This window comes from Equus caballus, chromosome 28 (genome assembly GCF_041296265.1).
Source record: "Equus caballus isolate H_3958 breed thoroughbred chromosome 28, TB-T2T, whole genome shotgun sequence".
In the NCBI taxonomy this organism is placed as follows: domain Eukaryota; kingdom Metazoa; phylum Chordata; class Mammalia; order Perissodactyla; family Equidae; genus Equus; species Equus caballus.
This window is the reverse complement of record NC_091711.1, coordinates 33635950-33654682: the sequence shown is the minus strand read 5'-3', so window position 1 is coordinate 33654682 and position 18733 is coordinate 33635950. Positions and strand designations below refer to the sequence as shown.

The 18733-nt window shown below is 36.5% G+C and overlaps 1 protein-coding gene across 9 annotated transcripts in view; it reads left to right on the top strand.

Annotated features, from left to right (window-relative positions):
• The window catches only part of SLC41A2 (solute carrier family 41 member 2), a 124717-nt gene that overhangs the window by 85844 nt on the left and 20140 nt on the right, over positions 1-18733 (top strand). For 6 of the 9 annotated variants that reach the window (XM_070254577.1, XM_023631763.2, XM_023631762.2 and 3 more), the window contains exons 9-10: positions 10085-10216; positions 11134-11282. In XM_070254577.1, coding sequence (XP_070110678.1) covers positions 10085-10216; positions 11134-11282 — 281 coding nt within the window. Of the gene's footprint in view, positions 1-10084; positions 10217-11133; positions 11283-15618; positions 15663-17139; positions 17342-18733 lie in introns of those variants that run through there. The other 3 variants (XM_070254580.1, XM_070254581.1, XM_014736780.3) reach the window with 1 other exon arrangement.

The following is an 18733-nucleotide window of genomic DNA, read 5'->3' as shown; positions in this document are numbered from 1 at the left end:
CTACGTCGATTATTTATAAGGGTTCATTTGTATTGATTATCACATATTTTAATCCGGACATGGTAACAAAGAAATGATAAAAGTAGTTCTATAAAGGTCTACCAGTGTGGTTTTATAGAAGAGAGCTACAACTACTCATTAATTGCCTTTTGTTTCAAATTCAATCCAAGGGAAGTTCCATATAGAGTAGCTATTCTCGGGTTTAATAGCTTATGCTTTCTGCATTTGCATTAAAGTGTTCCATATCTAATAAAATACCAGATAGAACATTACCCCCAAGAGAATCCCCGGAGTAAATGAAGATGAAATGGAAATTACCATTTATGAATTCCTGTAGCAAATATCTGGCATTGAAAAATGTATCTGAATGCAGTCTTTTGCTTTGTATTAAGTGTATTCTTCACATTCAATTCTTCTCCTTTTGGGGGGCTATGAAGAGAAATCCATGGAGGATTATAGGCCATTCTTACTGGTTTACCCAGTAACTCTTTGTGAAAGTACTTGTGTTTCTAGTGTAATACTATATAGTATTATAGTATTTAGTATAATTATTAGTATTATAGTAATCATAGTATAATTAATATAATAATACTCTCAACCTCTTTCAGTTTCTAGGATATGTTAATTTACTTCTGGTTAGAGGTGTAAGTTACTGGCCTAGTTTATGTCCTGTTATCAGATGAGTACAAATACATGCCAGTTATTCAATGTTCTATTCCAATTGTTTACTTTAGAAAATGAGCTCAGGTTTAGAAAATCTAGACTTTTAAAAATAATCATCACTAACCTCTAGTGGAAAATTCATTGAGTAAGCAGAAGACAGATTAAGTGATTATTTAAAATTTGGACACCAAAAGGTTTCTTTTCTTCCTTACTTTTTTTTTCTTTTAATAAAATTATATGTGAATTGAAAAGTGACACAGTTCCTGCACATTCTCTAACTAATGACGTCTCCAGAAGGTTAAGTGTCAGGGCTTACAATTAAGAAAACACCAAGTCAGAATCACATTATTTGTACAAATTGTGCCATCCTCCTCCTCCTCCTCCTCCTCACCATCATCATCATCACCATCAACATTTGTTGAACCATTACCATGTCCAGAAACTGTCTTTCATGTACACATTATTTTATTTAATTCTGTCTCTTATGAGTTAAACATTAAATTATCCTGATTTTTCAGATTAGAAAACTGAAGCCCCAAGTGGTTAATGTCACTGAAACACAGTAAGCAGCTGAGGCGGTTGTCAAAGCTGTGTGATCTGAGCCAGAGTCAACTCTGCAGAGAATGGAGCTCTGCATTTATGTGCCTTAATTATTCAACCTCGTCGATATGACTTTGTTTCCCTTTCATACCCATTTTTAAAGAAATTTATTTTCCTTTAGAACATTTTTCAGAATTCTCTGGGATGCATTTTTAAAAATTTTTTTATGATGAACTGAATTTTAAGTTATCTTAAGCATTTGCTTTTAATGAATTTTTTATTTACTAAATGAGGTTGGGTGAGGAAATCGTGAAACTACATTTAGTTTAAGATAGAGTCATTCTAATTTGTTTTCAAAATACAGCATTTTGCAATACATACAAATATTGAATCATTGTGTTGTACTCTGGAAACTAATATAATGTTGTATGTCAATTATACTTCAATAAAAAAATAATGTTTATCTGGCCAGCCTGGTGGCACAGCGGTTAAGTTTGCACGTTCTGCTTCGGCAGCCCGGGGTTCACCAGTTCAGATCCTGGGTGTCGACCTACGCACTGCTTGTCAAGCCACGCTGTAGCAGGCATCCCACATATAAAATAGAGGAAGATGGCACAGATGTTAGCTCAGGGCCAGTCTTCCTCAGCAAAAAGAGGAGGATTGGCAGCAGATGTTAGCTCAGGGCTAATCTTCCTCAACAAAAATAAATTTAAAAAAACACAAACATTTAAATTGCTTTATTTTTGGTACATTGGCACAAGAAATTAATCTCAGCTTAAAAAAGGGAAGGAGGTTTATACTTTTCCTGTTTCTCTATTTAATTTTTTTTCTGTGATTAAAAAATATTAAATTTTCATTTCCTCAATAACGAATTATCATTGTTAGAATGCACTGACTGTCACAATTTCACTAGCTATCAGTGAAGACTTAGATACTTATCAATACGTAAGTCACGTAGACTGACTTTGAACAGAACCCCTCAACCTATTTTTCTGAGCGTAGTACTTACATATACCCCAGTTAAACTGCCCAGATTCAGAGTCACCTGGGGCAGGGCTTCTCCATAGTAAATTACTTATTGCTGTGTCCTAAAAGTCACCTCCTAAATCATCAAGCAAAGAACTCGTCCTCTAGCAACAACCAGAGAATCCTGTTACAAAAAAGCCAAGGTAGTCTCTCCTCGGTTGTTCTGGGGGAAACCTACCTTGCGTGCAGGTAACTTGGATCAACCATGGGTGACAGTCCTGGCCACAGGACTGCCGCCTTCTGATTCTCCCTGTCACCCAGGCTTTTCCCTCTTAGCAGCTGGTTCAGACGTCCTGTTGAAATTGTTCTCTAACCTTTCTTGTTTAAAAATCTCCTTCTCCAGTATGTAAAGTGTGATTCAAATGGAGTCCTGCGTGGACTTACAAGAGTTCCAGTTCTTATGATTTCAAACTTCTTTCACTGCTCATTCTTCCAACTGTTGAAGCATAGAGCTAAGTCTAAGGAAACGAGCTACTTGAAAACTTTTAAAGTTGTTGTTCAGTGGGTTTTTTTCTATAAGTTAAATTTATCAGCTTCATTCATTCAGCGATATTTACTGAGCTGCTGTTACGTACAGGCACTATCCTAGGCTCTGCGAATATCAGTGAACAAATTAGACAAGTCTGCTTCTGCCCCGTGGAGTTTACATTCTAGTTGGGAGGAGACAGACAATAAACCACAAGCATAATAAATGTATAAATAATGGAGTGTATTAGAACATGGTAAATGCTATGAAAAAGATGGGGCAGAGCCGGGGGGGTTGGGAACGCTAGGGTTAGGGGCCATAATTTTAAATGGGGTGATATAGGTAAGCTCATTGAATTGACAAATTTACCTATAATTTGGGTTGTGTTTATGTTTTTATAGCATTTTAAGGTTTATAAAATAATATTTAGAACAGATATTTTTAATCACCATTTTGCAGATGAAGTAACAAAGGCTTAAGGAGGTAAGCTAACAAAGCAGAAAGTGATAGAGCTAAGGCTCAAACGAGGACTTCTGACTCTAAGACCAGTGCTCTTTCCACTCTACTGCACTGTCATTGGCTCATATGAAAAATAATATAGTAACTGCCTCCTAAATGAGCAGGGTGCACTAACTCATCTTGGGGCTTAATCTGTATTAATCAATAGGGATTTTAAGTGTCTTGACTACTTTAACTTGGCATTTAGATGTTTGGTTTGAGTTTTAGAGATCTTCCTTAGATGCTGTTTCTTGCTAACTTTTTTTTTTGCTGAGGAAGATTTGCCCTGAGCTAACATCTGTGCCAGTCTTCCTCTATTTTGTACGTGGGTCGCCACCACAGCATGACTGCCAACAAGTGGTGTAGGTCCACACCAGGGAACTGAACCTGGGCCACCAAAGCAGAGTGCACCAAACTTAACCACTAGGCCAAGGGGCCGGCCCCTCTTGCTGCTTATTTTTAATATTACCTTTTATTTTGCTTATTGTTGTTGCTGTTAATGTTAAAAGGAATAGAAAATATTTAAATGTTTTTCTATGTATGGGTGTGGAGAGACTTATGTCTCTCCATTTCAATATTTCAATGCATTGAAAATATTCTTGTCTGTTAGATATAAATTTTGGCAAGCTGATTCATAAATAGTCATTATTATTTCAAATACCTAGGTTATATATTTTTTCTCAGTTTTATTTCTCCGTTTTTAATATTGTGGAATAAATGCAAAACACAAATATATATTGTTTAAAAGCGTAATTAATAAGGCAAACTACCGAGTAGCCAGTTTTCAAGCCAGCAATCTAGAAGTCCTCTCGCTCCCTTCCTCAATCAAAACTCCTTCCTTCTTCTTCAGTTAACTACCATCCTCACTTAAGAGGTAATCTTTTTGGCCCTTTTGATAGTTTTATCATCTACATGGGCAAATGCATTCCTGAAACTATAGTTTATTTTTTTTACTTTATTGAGTAAAAGTATGTTGTACATACTCTTACGTGACTTGCTTATTTTGCTCAAGATTATATTAGTGCATCAGCTATGTTGTTATGTTTAGTTATTGTTATTCATTTTCATTGTGATAGAATATTCCATTTTATTACCATACCACAATTTATTTATCCCTTCTACTACTGATAACAGTTTGGAATATTTACAGTTTTCCACTTTTGGGCTATTGTGGACAATGTTGCCATCAATTATTTGTGTATGTGTCCTGGTGCACATGTGCAGACATTTCTTTGAGTATTTATCTAGCAATGGAATTGTAGGATTGTAGGGTATGCACATCTACAAATTTATTACATGGTGCCAAAGTGTTTTCCAAAAGGATTGTAACAATTTACACTCTTACTAGTTATGTGTAAGACTTCTCATTGCTCCACATCATTACCTACAATTCAGGCTAAAGTTTTTGTCAGTCTAATGGATGTGTAATGATATTTATTGTGTTTTATTTGCATTTGCCTGATTACCAGTGAGGCTAAGCACCTTTTCAAATGTTTCCTAGCAATTTGGATTAACGTCTTTTGTGAACTATCCAAGTCTTCTGTCCTTTTTTCTGTTGATTTATAGGAGTTCTTTATATATTCTGGATGGTAGTCTTCTCTGTTACAAAAGTCTTATTCCACTCTGGCTTGTCTTTTGAGTTTCTCTATAGTGTATGTTAATGAACAGAAGTTTTAAATTATACTTTAGTCAAATTTATTAACCTTTTCCTTTATGATTTGCAGTTTTTCTATTACATTAAAAAAAAATCCTTCCCATCCATTCTATATTATCTTCTGAAGCTTAATAATTTTGCCTTTCACGTCATGTCTTTAATCCACCTGGAATTGATTTTTGTGTATGGTATGAGTAGAGGGGTCCAATTTCATGGGGTTTTCTACTTACTAATAACCAATTATGTTGGCCCTATTTATTGAAAAGTCTATAGCACTCTTTACTGATCTGCAGTACCTCCTTTGTCATAGGTCAGTTTTCATGTATGTGTGATTGTGTATGTGTGTTTATCTGGTTAAAGAAATCTCCCTCAATTGCTGATCTGCCAAGAGTTTATAATCATAAATGATAAAATGTTGAATTTTATCAATTTTTCTGCATTTATTCATGTAATCATACTTTTCCACCATTCATTTGTTAATGTGTTGAATTGCATTAATTTATTTTCAAATATTAAATCAGCCTTGCATTTCTAGGATAAATCTAGTTTGGTTGTAATGTATTATACATTTAATACTTTTCTGGATTTGGTTTGCTAATAGTTTGTTTAATTTTTTTACATTTATTTTTATTCATAAGATCGGCCTATAATTTTCCCTTTTCGTATTGTCATTGTTGGATTTTGAACCCAGAGTTATGCTAGCCTCATTATATGAGCTAGATATACTTACTCTTATTTTTTACTGTAAAGTAATGTAAGATTGTCATTGATTTTATTTAAATATTTGGTGGAACTCACTTGGCAAAAAAAAAGAACAACAAAGCAATCAGCTTTTGTGGGCCTTGTGATTTGCGGGGGAGGATTTTAAACTTTAGATTCTGTTTCTTTAATCATTATAGAATGATTTAAATTTTCTGTTTCTTCTTGAGTTAACTTTAAGTTATATATTTTTAGGATATTTTCCCATTTATTTAAATTTTCAAGGTTATTGGCATAAAGTTGTTCATACTATTCTTATTTTTTTAATGTTGGCAATAATTGGAATTATGACTCCCTTTGTTTTGGTTCCTAATGTTTGTACCTACTCTTTTTTTCTTTCCAAGTAACTAATATTTTGCTTTATGATCCTCTTAATTTATTCTCTTTTCATTGTTTTCCTTCTTTTACTTTGTGTTTATTTTTCTGTCTTTTCCAACTTCTTGAAATGGATGCTTAGCTCAATAAGCCTTCCTTCTTTTCTAATATATGCATTTAAGTCTAGAAGTGTGCCTTTTCATACTGCTTTATCTGCATCCCACATGCTTTTGTATGTAGTAATTAATTTCCATTCAATTACAAATATTTTCTAGTTTCTATTACAAGTTCTTCTTTAATTCACAGGTTATTTAGAGGCATATTCTCTCAGTTTCCAAGTGGTGAAGGCATCAGGCCCTGGAGGGTTTTTTTTGTGAGCAAGTTTTTAACAATGAATTCAATTTCTTTAATACAGAGTTTCTCAATCTTCACACAAGTGACATTTGGGGCCAGATAATTTCTTATTATGGGGGGACTTCCTGTGCATTGTAGGATGTTTAGCAACATCTCTGGCTTCTGCCTATTAGATGCCAGTAGCAACCTCCAAATTATGACAGCCAAAAATGTTTCTAGATATTGGCAAATCTTTTTTGAGGGGAGGGGAGAATTGGTGGCAAAATCACTCCCAGAGGAGAACCACTGCTTCATAGATATAGGGCTATTCATGTTATCTGTTTCTTGTCAAGTGAGTTTCATAGTTTGTATTTTTCAAGGAATTTTTCCACTTCATCTAAGCTATCAAATTTTCTGGCATAAAGTTGTTCATGATATACCATATTATTCTTTTAATTCCTGCGTAGTCTGTAATGCTGATTCCTCGTTCATTCTTGATGTTGGAATTTGTGTCTTCTCTCTTCTATTCTTGATCTATTCAAAGAATCAACTTCTGGTTTCATTTATTTTCTCTATTGTTTTTGTTTTTTATTTCATTGATTTGTGCTGTTATATTCCTTCTTTATGCTTTCTTTCAGTTTAATTTTTTCTTTTTTTCTAGGTTCTTGGGATGGGAACCTTAGATCACTGATATGAAATCACTCTTCTTTTCTAATTTAAGTATTTAATGCTGTGGATTTCTAAGTACTGCTTTATGTGCCTCCCACGATTCTCAATATGTTGTGTTTTCATTTTCATTAAATTCAAAATATTTTTCAGTTTCCCTTGTGCTTTCTTCTTTTGATCTGTGGGTTATTTAGAAGTGTATTGTTTACTTTCCAAATATTTTGGGGAATTCCCAGATATCTATCTTTTCTGTTGTGGCCAGAGAATGTACTTTATATGTTCCAGTCATTTCAAATTTATTGAGACTTATTTTATGGCTAATAATATGTCTATCTGCATGAATGTTCCATGTGTTCATCTGTAAAGAATTTATATTCTGCTGTTGTTGGGCAGTGTGTTCTATAAGTGTCATTTAGACCAAGTTGATTAATAGTATTGTTCAAATCTTCTGTATAGTTTTGATTTTTTAAATCTATGTATTCTATCAATTAATGAAAGAAGAGTGGTAAAACCTCAGTATAAACACAGACTTGCCTGTTTTTCTTTTTAGATTATCAGTTTTTGCTTTATGTATTTTGAAGATCTATTTTTAGGTGCATTTATATCCAGGATTGTTATGTCTTTTTCGTGACTTGACCTCTTCAACCATTATTCAATGTCTGTCTTTATCCCTGGTAGTATTCTATGTTATAAAATCGTTTTTTTCTTTCTGAAATTGATATAGCCACTCTAGCTTTCTTTTCACTAGTATTTATATGGTATACCTTTTTCCATACTTACACTTTTAACCTGTTTATGTCCCCATCTTTTAATAATGCGTGTTATACATCTTTTCCACCAGAACCTTTAACATGTTAATCACATGTATTTTAAAATCCTTGTCAGATAGTTTCAACACCTGAGTCATCTCTGAGTCTGCTTCTGTTGACTTCTTAACTTCTGACAATAGTCTGTTTTCTTTATTGCTTTTTACTGTCTTATCAACTTTTATCGAATGCTGGACTTTGTGTATAAAAGAACATTGGAGATTGACATATATATTATTCATGCCTAAAAATAGGCAGGCTTTTTCTTCTGTCAGGTTGTTAGTTTGGAGGATTGAGTCAGTCTAGTCAGTAGTTGAGCTGGGTTTGTTTTTTGTGGTTATTATAGTTACCTTCAATGCACCACTGGCTTCAAATCTCTTTTCCTTTTTGTTTTAAAGATTTTATTTTTTCCTTTTTCTCCCCAAAGCCCCCCGGTACATAGTTGTATATTCTTCGTTGTGGGTCCTTCTAGTTGTGGCATGTGGGACGCTGCCTCAGCGTGGTTTGATGAGCAGTGCCATGTCCGCACCCAGGATTCGAACCAACGAAACACTGAGCCACCTGCAGCAGAGCGCGCGAACTTAACCACTCGGCCACGGGGCCAGCCCCTCAAATCTCTTTTTCGATGGATTCCTGCTACCTCATGCTTTGTGTGAAGCCTGGAGAGCTGTATGCCTGCAGCCCGGAAGGCTTAACTCTCTGTGTTCTTGCACCTCTTCCCACTGTAGGCTGCTGATGCTTGTTACTTGATGCAAAGCATGGCATGGAGTTTGGGATTCTCTTGCTCTACCCTCAATCATAGTCAGTCCCTGTGCACTTGGTCCTCAGAGGTAGGGGTTTCTCAATGTTTCTTCCCCTTGCCCTATTGACAGTCAAACTCTGCCAGATTAGTCTTGAGCAAGAAGATTTTCTTCCACTCCAGCAGCAGACAGCTTCTGCTTCTGTTTTTCCTCCAGTGACAATTGATATTTGTCTGGGACCAGATAGCTAGAGTATTGTTACCACATAAAAATGGGGTTCTCCTACTTGACATGCATTAAAAAAAAAGCCAATTGTTATGGCATCAGCTTTTGGGAAGAGGAAACAGTTTTATTGCTAGATTGATCTGCAAGGAGACAAGAGGCATATGCTCTCAGATCCATCTCCTTGATCCAGGGCTTGGGGTAAAATTCATGGGTTGAAGGGCAGAGTCTGAACTGTGGAGACAGATGATTGGAGGTAAGGAGAAGTGAGGTAATTGATGATCTGTGCAAGTGTAATCAAACTTCATGCCTCTTCATAGGACACATGTTCACAAAATGGTGGTGTTAGTATGATCTGAGGGTGGAGTTTTCAGCCCTTGACTTCAAAAGGGTCACTTATTGGGCATTTGCGCAGGCCCAGCTGATGGGTTGGTGGTCTCAATCGGCCTGAATTGGACAAGGAGTCATTTCTCAGTTCCTGAAAAACCACTCTTCATTACTCTGTTGATAAAATGGGGTAGGTTGAACTGGTTCTAGAGGTCCCATGGTTACAGTGTCTCCTCCACCTCCCCAAGCATCTTTGCTTCACATGTGAGAAAGGTTCAGAAATGGATGGGATTTCTTGCCTGTGTGCCACCAAGGTTGGTTATCTCAAGTCTTCTGCCCTACCTCAGTCTGTCTCACAAGCACCCAGTGGAGGCCTGCGAAAATAGCCGGCAAGTGAATGTGGACTCCCCTTGTGTCTAGGGCTCCCAGGTATTCTAAATGGTTATGCTAGCCCCCACTTAGCATGGACGAACTTGAAATTTTCAGTTGTTTCCTCCTACTTGATTTTATGGCTACTCCCTCTTCCTGCCATAGTCTGTCTCAACCTAGAAGGGCAGACCACCCTTTGGAATTCATTTCACCTCTTCGCTCAACTCCTCTTCCTCGGAGTATGTGAGAGGATAATCTAGGTTAAAAGATGACTTTCTTGAGGGTTTTCTTTTTCAGTGCCTTACACCAATTTCTTTCATAACCTGAGAAGAAAAGTATCAAGCCAAGTCTATTTGAATAAATTTAGCATAGTCTCTCATTAAAGTGATAAATGTGAAACATCTTGTTACCTAGTTTTATATCTTGGTTGTGATAGTAATTTTTAAAAATTACTTGCTCTAGTCTGCTTTCAGACCAGACAGTGAATCAGATTTGAAAACTAATGAATGAGTCTTTCATAACAATAATTTTATGCCTTTGGAATCCCTACCTCAACATTAAATAGATCAACATTTCAGAAGAACTCTATTTTGTTTTCTTAGCCCAGGATCTGACGGGAGAGGCTTGCATTTGGTTGAATTTATGCAGGTTGTTTAAAATATGAGGATAACTGCTTTGTTTCTTTCTCCTTATGTTTCAGGGATCGGTGGTAATTTGGTGGCCATTCAGGCTAGCAGGATTTCTACCTACCTCCATTTACATAGCATTCCAGGAGAATTGCCTGATGAACCCAAAGCTTGTTACTACCCATTTAGAACCTTTTTTGGCCCAGGTGCGTGCTCGTGGATTTTTGCATATTTTATTTCAGGAACTAGTCCTCTCTAAGAATATAGGCAGGCCACATTCGTTGAATACATATTTTGTTTGTGAGTGTTGCACAACTTTTCTATTTCTGAGAGCTAAATAGATTTTAAATAGAATAGATTTTGTTCACTAACTCTCAGTGAACAAAAAGTCATCTGTATCAATTCTGCAGTTGCTGAGGAACTTTGTATGATTTTTCTCTTTTACTCCTTTCTCTGGGATGACTTGTTTATGAGTCAGGAAGGAGGAAATTTATGCGTATGAGAAAGCTCGGTGATTTAGGGAGACAGAGGTACTGTCTTTCCTATATTAATCTTTTTGGTCTTTCTGAACATGGGCATTTGATCCCAAATAAACAGGATGGAAAGTGATAACCTCAGTTACAAAGAACAGTCCGTTATTTATGTCACCCAGGCACGTGATTGCCAAAAACCTAAGATCACAATTTTAAACCTCACAGTTCTTGTCACCTTTTTTTTCTGATGAAAATAAACGTAATTAGTAACTTTTGAATGAGGATCAGGAATGCCCAGCCTTGTAATCTCAGTGAGAGAACTCTAAAGGAAAAGTAAAATTAAAACATTCTAGTACTTTAAAACTTTATGTTTTTTCTTTTGTCTTCTCTCTGTTTTTATGATAGTCAAGTCTGACCAATGTTCTTCATAGCAAGTTTTTATCAACCACCTTTCACTTAATTAACATATATCATACAATGAGAGTTTCAAAGAATTAGGTGAATTATAAATAGCTGAAATTTACTTTTAGCAGTTGAATTTTATGTGATGCTATGTAGTATAGTAACTAGAAAGTAACTCAAATTTTAATAACTGTGACCTATTATTAACCAAAATATGACTTTGACAAATTTTACATTTTATATTACAGGAGTAAATAATAAGTCTGCTCAAGTTCTGCTGCTTTTAGTGATTCCTGGACATTTAATTTTCCTCTACACTATTCATTTGATGAAAAGCGGTCACACTTCTTTAACTGTAATCTTCATAGTAGTATACTTATTTGCTGCTGTATTACAGGTAAGAGTTAAAATCCCAAAGCCTCTTTTATCCTCGTGCTGCTGTAAAAGTATAACTGTGTAAAGCTAAAAGCACATGAAATGATTTAATATTTCAAAAATCCATGGAAGGCCTTCGTATGGATTTGATCTTCTTAAAACCCATAAGTTCAGGACCACTTTTAATATGGATTGATAAGTAGAACCTTTGGGTTTCCTGTTTCCTGGATTCCCTGTCTTCCTTGTTTGTTACCTTGTTTTGTATGAACGCCATCTAATAGATGCCTGAGAAAGAGTGCATAAGAGTAAGTTTTTTGAGCCTTTGCAAATCCCAGGATGAATAAATTTAGACGCTGTCCTCAAGGATTCATAGTCTGGAGGGAAGACTACTACATGAACAGTTAATTATATTATAATGTAATATAATATAAATGCTGGGGATAGCTACGTGTAAAGTGCTTTCAGGGCTTGGAAGAAAAAGCAACTAACTCTACCTGGGGAGTAATATATTTCTACTGTTCAGTAGGGACAAAAGTTATCTCAAATGATTTTTTACTACTGGCCAACTTTATTGCTGTATATGATATGGTCATTTATTACAATTTATGTTCTCTGTGTGTCTAAGTTTTATGAAAAAGATGCATTTCTCAATCCCATGGGAAATATTCAGAGACTATTCTTTGGTCTTTTGATAAACATGCCATTTTTAGAGCATGTTTCTATTGCAGCTCTATGTCTTAGCCTCATGGGTTGATTTAACCTTTATGTTTATGGTTCTGTGCCAACATACTATCACACATTATTTTATTTAAGTCAATGAAGGATGTAAGTATTTTTTCTGAATTCATAAAAATATTAGATTTCAACCTATACTTGCAATATACCTACATGTCTTTTTTTAACCTCTGACCTAAATTCTGACAAGGGAAGTTTGAAAAACTGGAGTGGAGGAAAATTAAAATATCTTTTAGATAGATCTCTCTGTGTCTCAGTTACCGCCTCTATAAAATGAGAGGAACAGTATCTACCTCATAACTCATTTTGAGGATTAAATGAGTCAATTATATAAAGCTTGCTGTGTAGTAGATGCTCCATAAGTGTGAGCTGACACTGTTGTTGTTATTAAAAATAAAGTTGTAGGGGCCGGCCCCATGGTGTAGTGGTTCAGTCTGGCACACTCTGCTTCAGTGGCCCGGGCTCGCAGGTTTGGATCCTGGGGCATGGACCTACACCACTTGTCAAGCCATGCTGTAGCAGCGACCCACGTATAAAATAGAGGAAGACTGGCACAGGTTAGCTCAGGGCTAATCTTCCTCAAGCACACACAAAAAAAGAGGAAAGATTTGCAACGGATGTTAGCTCAGAGCAAATCTTCCTGACCAAAAAATAAAACAATAAAAATAAAATAAAATTTTGTAAATGGTGAGCCATTGATCTCTGAGGATGATTGGAAAATATTTTTTCATTATCTTATAGTGTTGATTGAATTTTCCTATGTGTCTTTTATGACTTTTATTTTTATGGATTTTAGTTTTTATTTTCTCCCCAAGAATCACATATCTACTAGACTAGATCTTTGTATTTGCATCTGACATTGTGCATTATTCCAGTGGAATAAGTTAGAATCAAATTGTAAATTCTCAAATCAAATCTTCATGCTCTGAAACTAACATAGACAATGCACACATAAGCACACACACTCACACAACTCTTTGGAGACCAAGGTTTAGATAAAAGATCTTGACCTTCCCCTTACTGCCTCAATCAACCCAAAGTTGGACAGAATGAAGAAATACTTTTTCGTTTTGCTGAGGAAGATTCACCCTGAGCTAACATCTGTGCCAGTCTTCCTCTGTTTCGTATATGGGTCTCAGCCTCAGCATGGCTGACGAGTGGGTAGGTCTGCACCTGGGATCCGAACCCACGAACCCAGGCCACCGAAGTAGAACGCACCCAACTTAAACACTATGCCATGTGGCCAGCCCCCAAGAAAGACTTTTTAAAGACTAAGACTCCTTGACCACTTAAGACTCACCTTTTCCTATTCTTTACCTGATGGCTTCCTTTTTTGATCTGGGTTAAATTTATATTCAGAATTTTGATTTGAGTTCTAGTTCTTACTCAAATATTTCAGTCCACACCATTCTTCCCATCCCTACACTCTGTATTTTGATTAAATATCATATAGTAAAGTTTTCTAATGCATGTTTAATTTCTCTCCATCTAGGTTCCTACCTCCTCGAGGGTAGAGACCAAGCCTTGTTCCCTTTGGTATTCCCCACAAGGTGTGATATAGTGGTTGTTTTTTTAATTCTTGGTATTTCACTCTCTTCCCAGACTAATATTCTTTGAAGAATCTTCCCCTCTACCCCCTAATTCACCAACCACCTAAAGGAAGGAAATCTGTTTGAAGGAGACTTGACATTGGGCTTATTATAATGACATAGTAACAATCTTTGCAGTATTTTTGCATTTACTCAGATGTCATCTCTTCCTGGAAGCCTTTCTTCAATACCTAATTTGCCCTTATTCTCTGTTCCCATAGTAACCTGTGAATACCATTATCCCAGCTTTTCCACATTACATTGACATTATCTGTTTATGTGTCTGTCTCACCCATTCTAGATAGAGTCTTTGTTTTACTCATTTTTACCTAGCCCCATCCCTAGCACTCAATTACTGTTTGTTAAATTGAGTGACTGTATCTTGGTAGCTCTGTCCCCTCCTTCAGTGAAAGGAGGAGAAAAGTTTACCACTGTATTTAGGTCCCAGAAATTCCAGAAAAATGGAAAAATCTAAATTTTCTTCCCCTTGCTTTCAATAAACACCAGTTTTCCACTGTTTCACTGACATAAGTATTCAAAATTAAAGGCAATGAAAAATAAAACACAAAACCCCCAAAATTCTATCAACATTCAATCAGAATTGTAAGGTTTTACTGAAACGTTTAGAGATATAGTGACTTGATAGCAAGAAAAAGCACAAGGTAGGGGTCTAGATAAAGCAAAATTGAACTGATAATTGATGAAGCTGAGTGATGGTGCAGGAGAATGATGTGGGTTAATTTATACTGTTCTGTTTACTCTGTGGACGTTTGAATTTTTCCATAATAAGGAGCTTTTAAAATTAAGGTTTTATTTCAGTTGTTAACATAGGAGTTTTCTTCAGAGCATGTTAGCTTTCTAATCTTGGTCCTGTAGCTGACTGTTTCTTACTTTAAGTGAAAAAGAAAAAGTTAACCTGAATTTGAAATTGTTCGGGTCTTGGAATGGTCAAGTTTGTGCCTTATTTTGCCCTTGGTGCACACTAACTCCAGTTTTTGAAACTATTTTTTAAGTTAAAATATCTACTTACATTTACAAAGTACATTGTTTAGGTATTTATGATGTGTCTTGCAATTAGAGGGAGCCTAACAAATGTGTTTTTATGTGACTTTTTCTTTTTTTAAAGATTGGCACCTGAGCTAACAACTGTTGCCAATCTTCTTCTTTTTTTTCCCTGCTTTTTTTTTTTCCCTCCCCAAATCCCCCCAGCACATAGTTGTATATTTTAGTTGTGGGTCCTTCTAGTTGTGGTATGTGGGACACCGCCTCATCATGGCCTAATGAGCAGTGCCACGTCTGCACCCAGGATCTGAACCCTGGGCCGCTGAATCAGAGTGCGCAAACTTAACCACTCTGCCACGGGGCTGGCCCCATGTGACATGTTTTTATGTGACATGTAAAATGTGTTTTTAAGGCCACTGAACCATTCAGTAGATGTGATGGACTGTATTCTTACTCATCTTCTTGCCCAGTGCCCAGGAGCAGTCAGAGCAGTTGGAACATGTCAAGGCCAGAGTAACGTGCAAAAGGCATTCATATTTGGTATACCGTCAGTCATATTGCATTTTGAGCTTGTTTTCAACAGTAAGGATGGATTGGCACCGAGCTAACCATCCTGTATTACCCATTATACCTTTTGTGCCATCAGTCAGCATTTATGAAACTGCTAGCTGTAGCTAAGGGTACAGTTGCTGGCTTTAGAACACAATTTTTCATCTATGTCACATTAGCCCATTAAACCCACAACTTTGATTTCATAGAACCAGAGTGTACTTTCTTCTACAAACTTAGAGACGCTTGGATTCTTTCTAAGCAGTCGTTTCCTCTGACAAACTTCACGTCTTACTGATTCACATGCTCCATTGACTGCTCAAAGCCTGTTAATTTGTGAAATCAAAAGCGTAATATGGAATTCCAGGCTGTGATGGACCTTGTTGGCCTTCCTTCGAAGATGTACAAAGGGAATCTTAATATCTTCTTCAGGGCTTTCCATCCCTAATTCATGTTTGCTTATTCTCTCCCATCTTTTTCAAGGACGTGGTATCTTGCCAGCATACAAAGCCTGAGAAGGTACAAAGGTAACTATCCATCAAATAAGCTGACTGGCAATCTCTTGAGCAAAGAAGGAAGAGCAGTACGTCATGGTTTATTTCCCTAATTTAATTTAAAGCCTCTACTAGTTCCCCTTTATGTTTGAAATCCAAAATGTGCTTTCTTTGTCTGCAAAAAAACAAAAGCATAAAGCTTGGATGACATACCATTACAAGAGGCAAAAAGATAGGTATTTATGGAATATATTAATATTTTTTCTTCTATAAAATATTTCACTGGGGAAGAAAAATGAGAATTTTCTAGCCCTGGATGCCTATTGAATTCCAACAACGTGTTTGTTAATACAATTGGTATGCAATGAATCAAAACCATTTCTAAATGCAGTTTTTAATTCCCTATTTTAGGCACTGACTGTGTCATACAGAAAATCAGGTCATTAAGAACTCAACCAAAATTCTTGCAGCACCAAATTCCAGGAGAAATTCATTGTGAGAGTTGGTTGTAGAAAACCTTTGTTCCTGGCTGTATCTGTGTTTTCTGGTGGGAGAGACAAGATGTTTCCTTTAAATGGTGGAATGGCAACAAATTCTCAATATGTAAAGTTGAGAACTGTAAAGACCAGGATTTTAGCAATTACATAGTATATATAGTCTTCCAAGTACTGTGCTAGTCACTGTACAAAAGAAATAGAAGCCATCGTCCCTGCTCTTTAGCATCTTCTCTTAGTTTTGAGAGGTTAGACTTAAATGCGTGAAACAACTAGAGAGGAGCCTAAGACTTACTCCTTATAACAATAGTCTTCTTCCTCTGGAACTTCAGAAGCAAATTTTGTGCCTAAGCCCGGCTTTCATTCTTTTTTTCCGTTTTTTTTTTTTGGTGAGGAAGGTTGTCCTTGATCTAACATCCATGCCAGTCTTCCTCTATTTTCTGTGTATTTTGTATGCCACCACAGCATGGCTTGACGAGCAGTACATAGGTCTGCGCCTGAGATCCAAACCTGCAAACCCTGGGCCACCAAAGTGGAGTACACAAACTTAACCACTATGCAACCGGGCCAGCCCCTGGCTTTCAGTTTTTACAAGTGCTTTAATGGATTTTTTTTTTTTTTTTTTTTTTTTTGGAGAGAAGGATCAGAGTATATGTTATCGCTGGTGAGAAATTTGAATTAATATCAATAAATATGAAACGGTTCTTAGCAAAATAGTAATGCTTCTTAATATAATTTTAAAAACAGGAGTCTCATCAGTTTTTATTACTGCCTTTCAGTAGGCAATATTTGGTTTCCAATTTTATACTTCCGTGCAGATTGCTCCATCTTACATTTCCTAACAGGTTCGTATTCTCAAGAAAAACTGTTCTCAGCAAATCTCAAGCCCACCTTAAACAAGCAAATGTATGCGCCTCATAAGAAAGTTTGTAATCAGGATGTTGGTTAGTGAATTTCCTAAATGTTTCTGTTCTAAAAATAATAGTTGATGGTCCTTTTGAAACCTGTGTTTGCAGTATGAACGTGACTACCCCACAAACAGTACAAATGAAGAGCAGACATCTTCCACTTCTCTTCTAGTAGAACGGGCTCGGGGCAGACGTACGGCCTGCACACTGACTAAAAGAAGCCTGACAGTGTCTAAGTTCTGAAGTCACATTCACACGATTCAGTGTCATTATTCTAACTATAAAAATAAATGTTTCCACAGAAGAAAAATATTTGTAAGCCAGACTGTTGTCACATGCATTACAAAGGACAAAAGAAAGAAGAGGGAAGATAAGATCCCAACACACAGAACATTGAAAGAGCAGAGCTCTTGAGAGTCCGACCTGAATTTCTGCTCTGCTACTTATTTTGTGACTTAGTCAAGTTTCATAACCTCTCTGGCCTTGTTTTTTCCCTCCCCTTCAGAGGATGGTAATGAGGTCTAAGCTAATAAAGTACTTGGTAGAGTTCCTGGAACATAGTTTCCAATAATGGTAGTAGCCGCAGTTTGTCATCATTATTGTCATAGGCATCATTTTTTTCTTCCTCTCATCATTGGAGCTGGTTGTTCAGTGCCCTGAGGCCTTTTCCATGTCATCATTCACCATCTTTTGCTTACTGCAGACCTCTTTTCTTGCTCTTCTGATGAGTGCCGTAAGCTACAAGATACCACCCTTTCCTTGCTGACTCCCAAACTGATGTCTCCAGACTAGACTCCTATTCTCCGTCTCCAGTTAAATGTTGAAAAGACATCTCAAACTTAACATGTTCAAAACTAAATTCCTTACTTCCCCCACAATCTTTCCTGTATGACAAGAAGCCGCAAGTGGGTGTAGTGAAAAGAGAAACAGGCCAGGCTTAAGGTACACAAGCAAAGATCCCCTAAATCCCTCAGCCTTCAGCGGCTGACCCTGTGAAGTCTCTCTGGGATGGGGCGAGCTTTGCTTATGGACTTTCTCTCTCGTGTACTGCTGGTGCCCCAAATCCTGGCCGTCACAGTCATCACCATTATCTTGCTACTGATGAGTCCATGCCGTATAACAGGAAGACTCCTGGACTAGGAAAATCTATTTCTGGGTTCTAATTCTGGTCCCTTCCTAACTCCATAACCTTGGCTAAGTCACAGCACTGCTCTGTGGCTTAGCTTCCTCACTTGTAGTGTTAGGGTGAAGATATTAACACTAAGGTGACCATATAACCATACTCCAAACCAGGACATTTGAGAGTGAAAGGGAGCTGTTGATAATTATAATCAGAGTGACAAGCATAAACCATTACTATTCTGGGCAAACCAGGAAGTATAGTGACTCTAGCTGTCTATCAAATCCCCTCCTGCATTCATGATGTTTGATGTTGTGAATTCCCACTCCTACAGTAAGGATGATTTGTTACAAAGCATTATTGTACATAATTAGTAAAGTATATGCTAATAGCAATCTGGTAACTAAAACAGTCTATTAATATGAAAATCTATAATTATTACCAAAGTAATAATTAAGTTAAATTGGCTTCTATGGATTAGCCAGAGAACTCAGGCAATACATAAAATGTTGTTTTCGTGAAAAATCATATTCTGAGTCTAAAGAGCTAATTTTGGATTCTTTTTTTTTTTTTTTTTTTTTT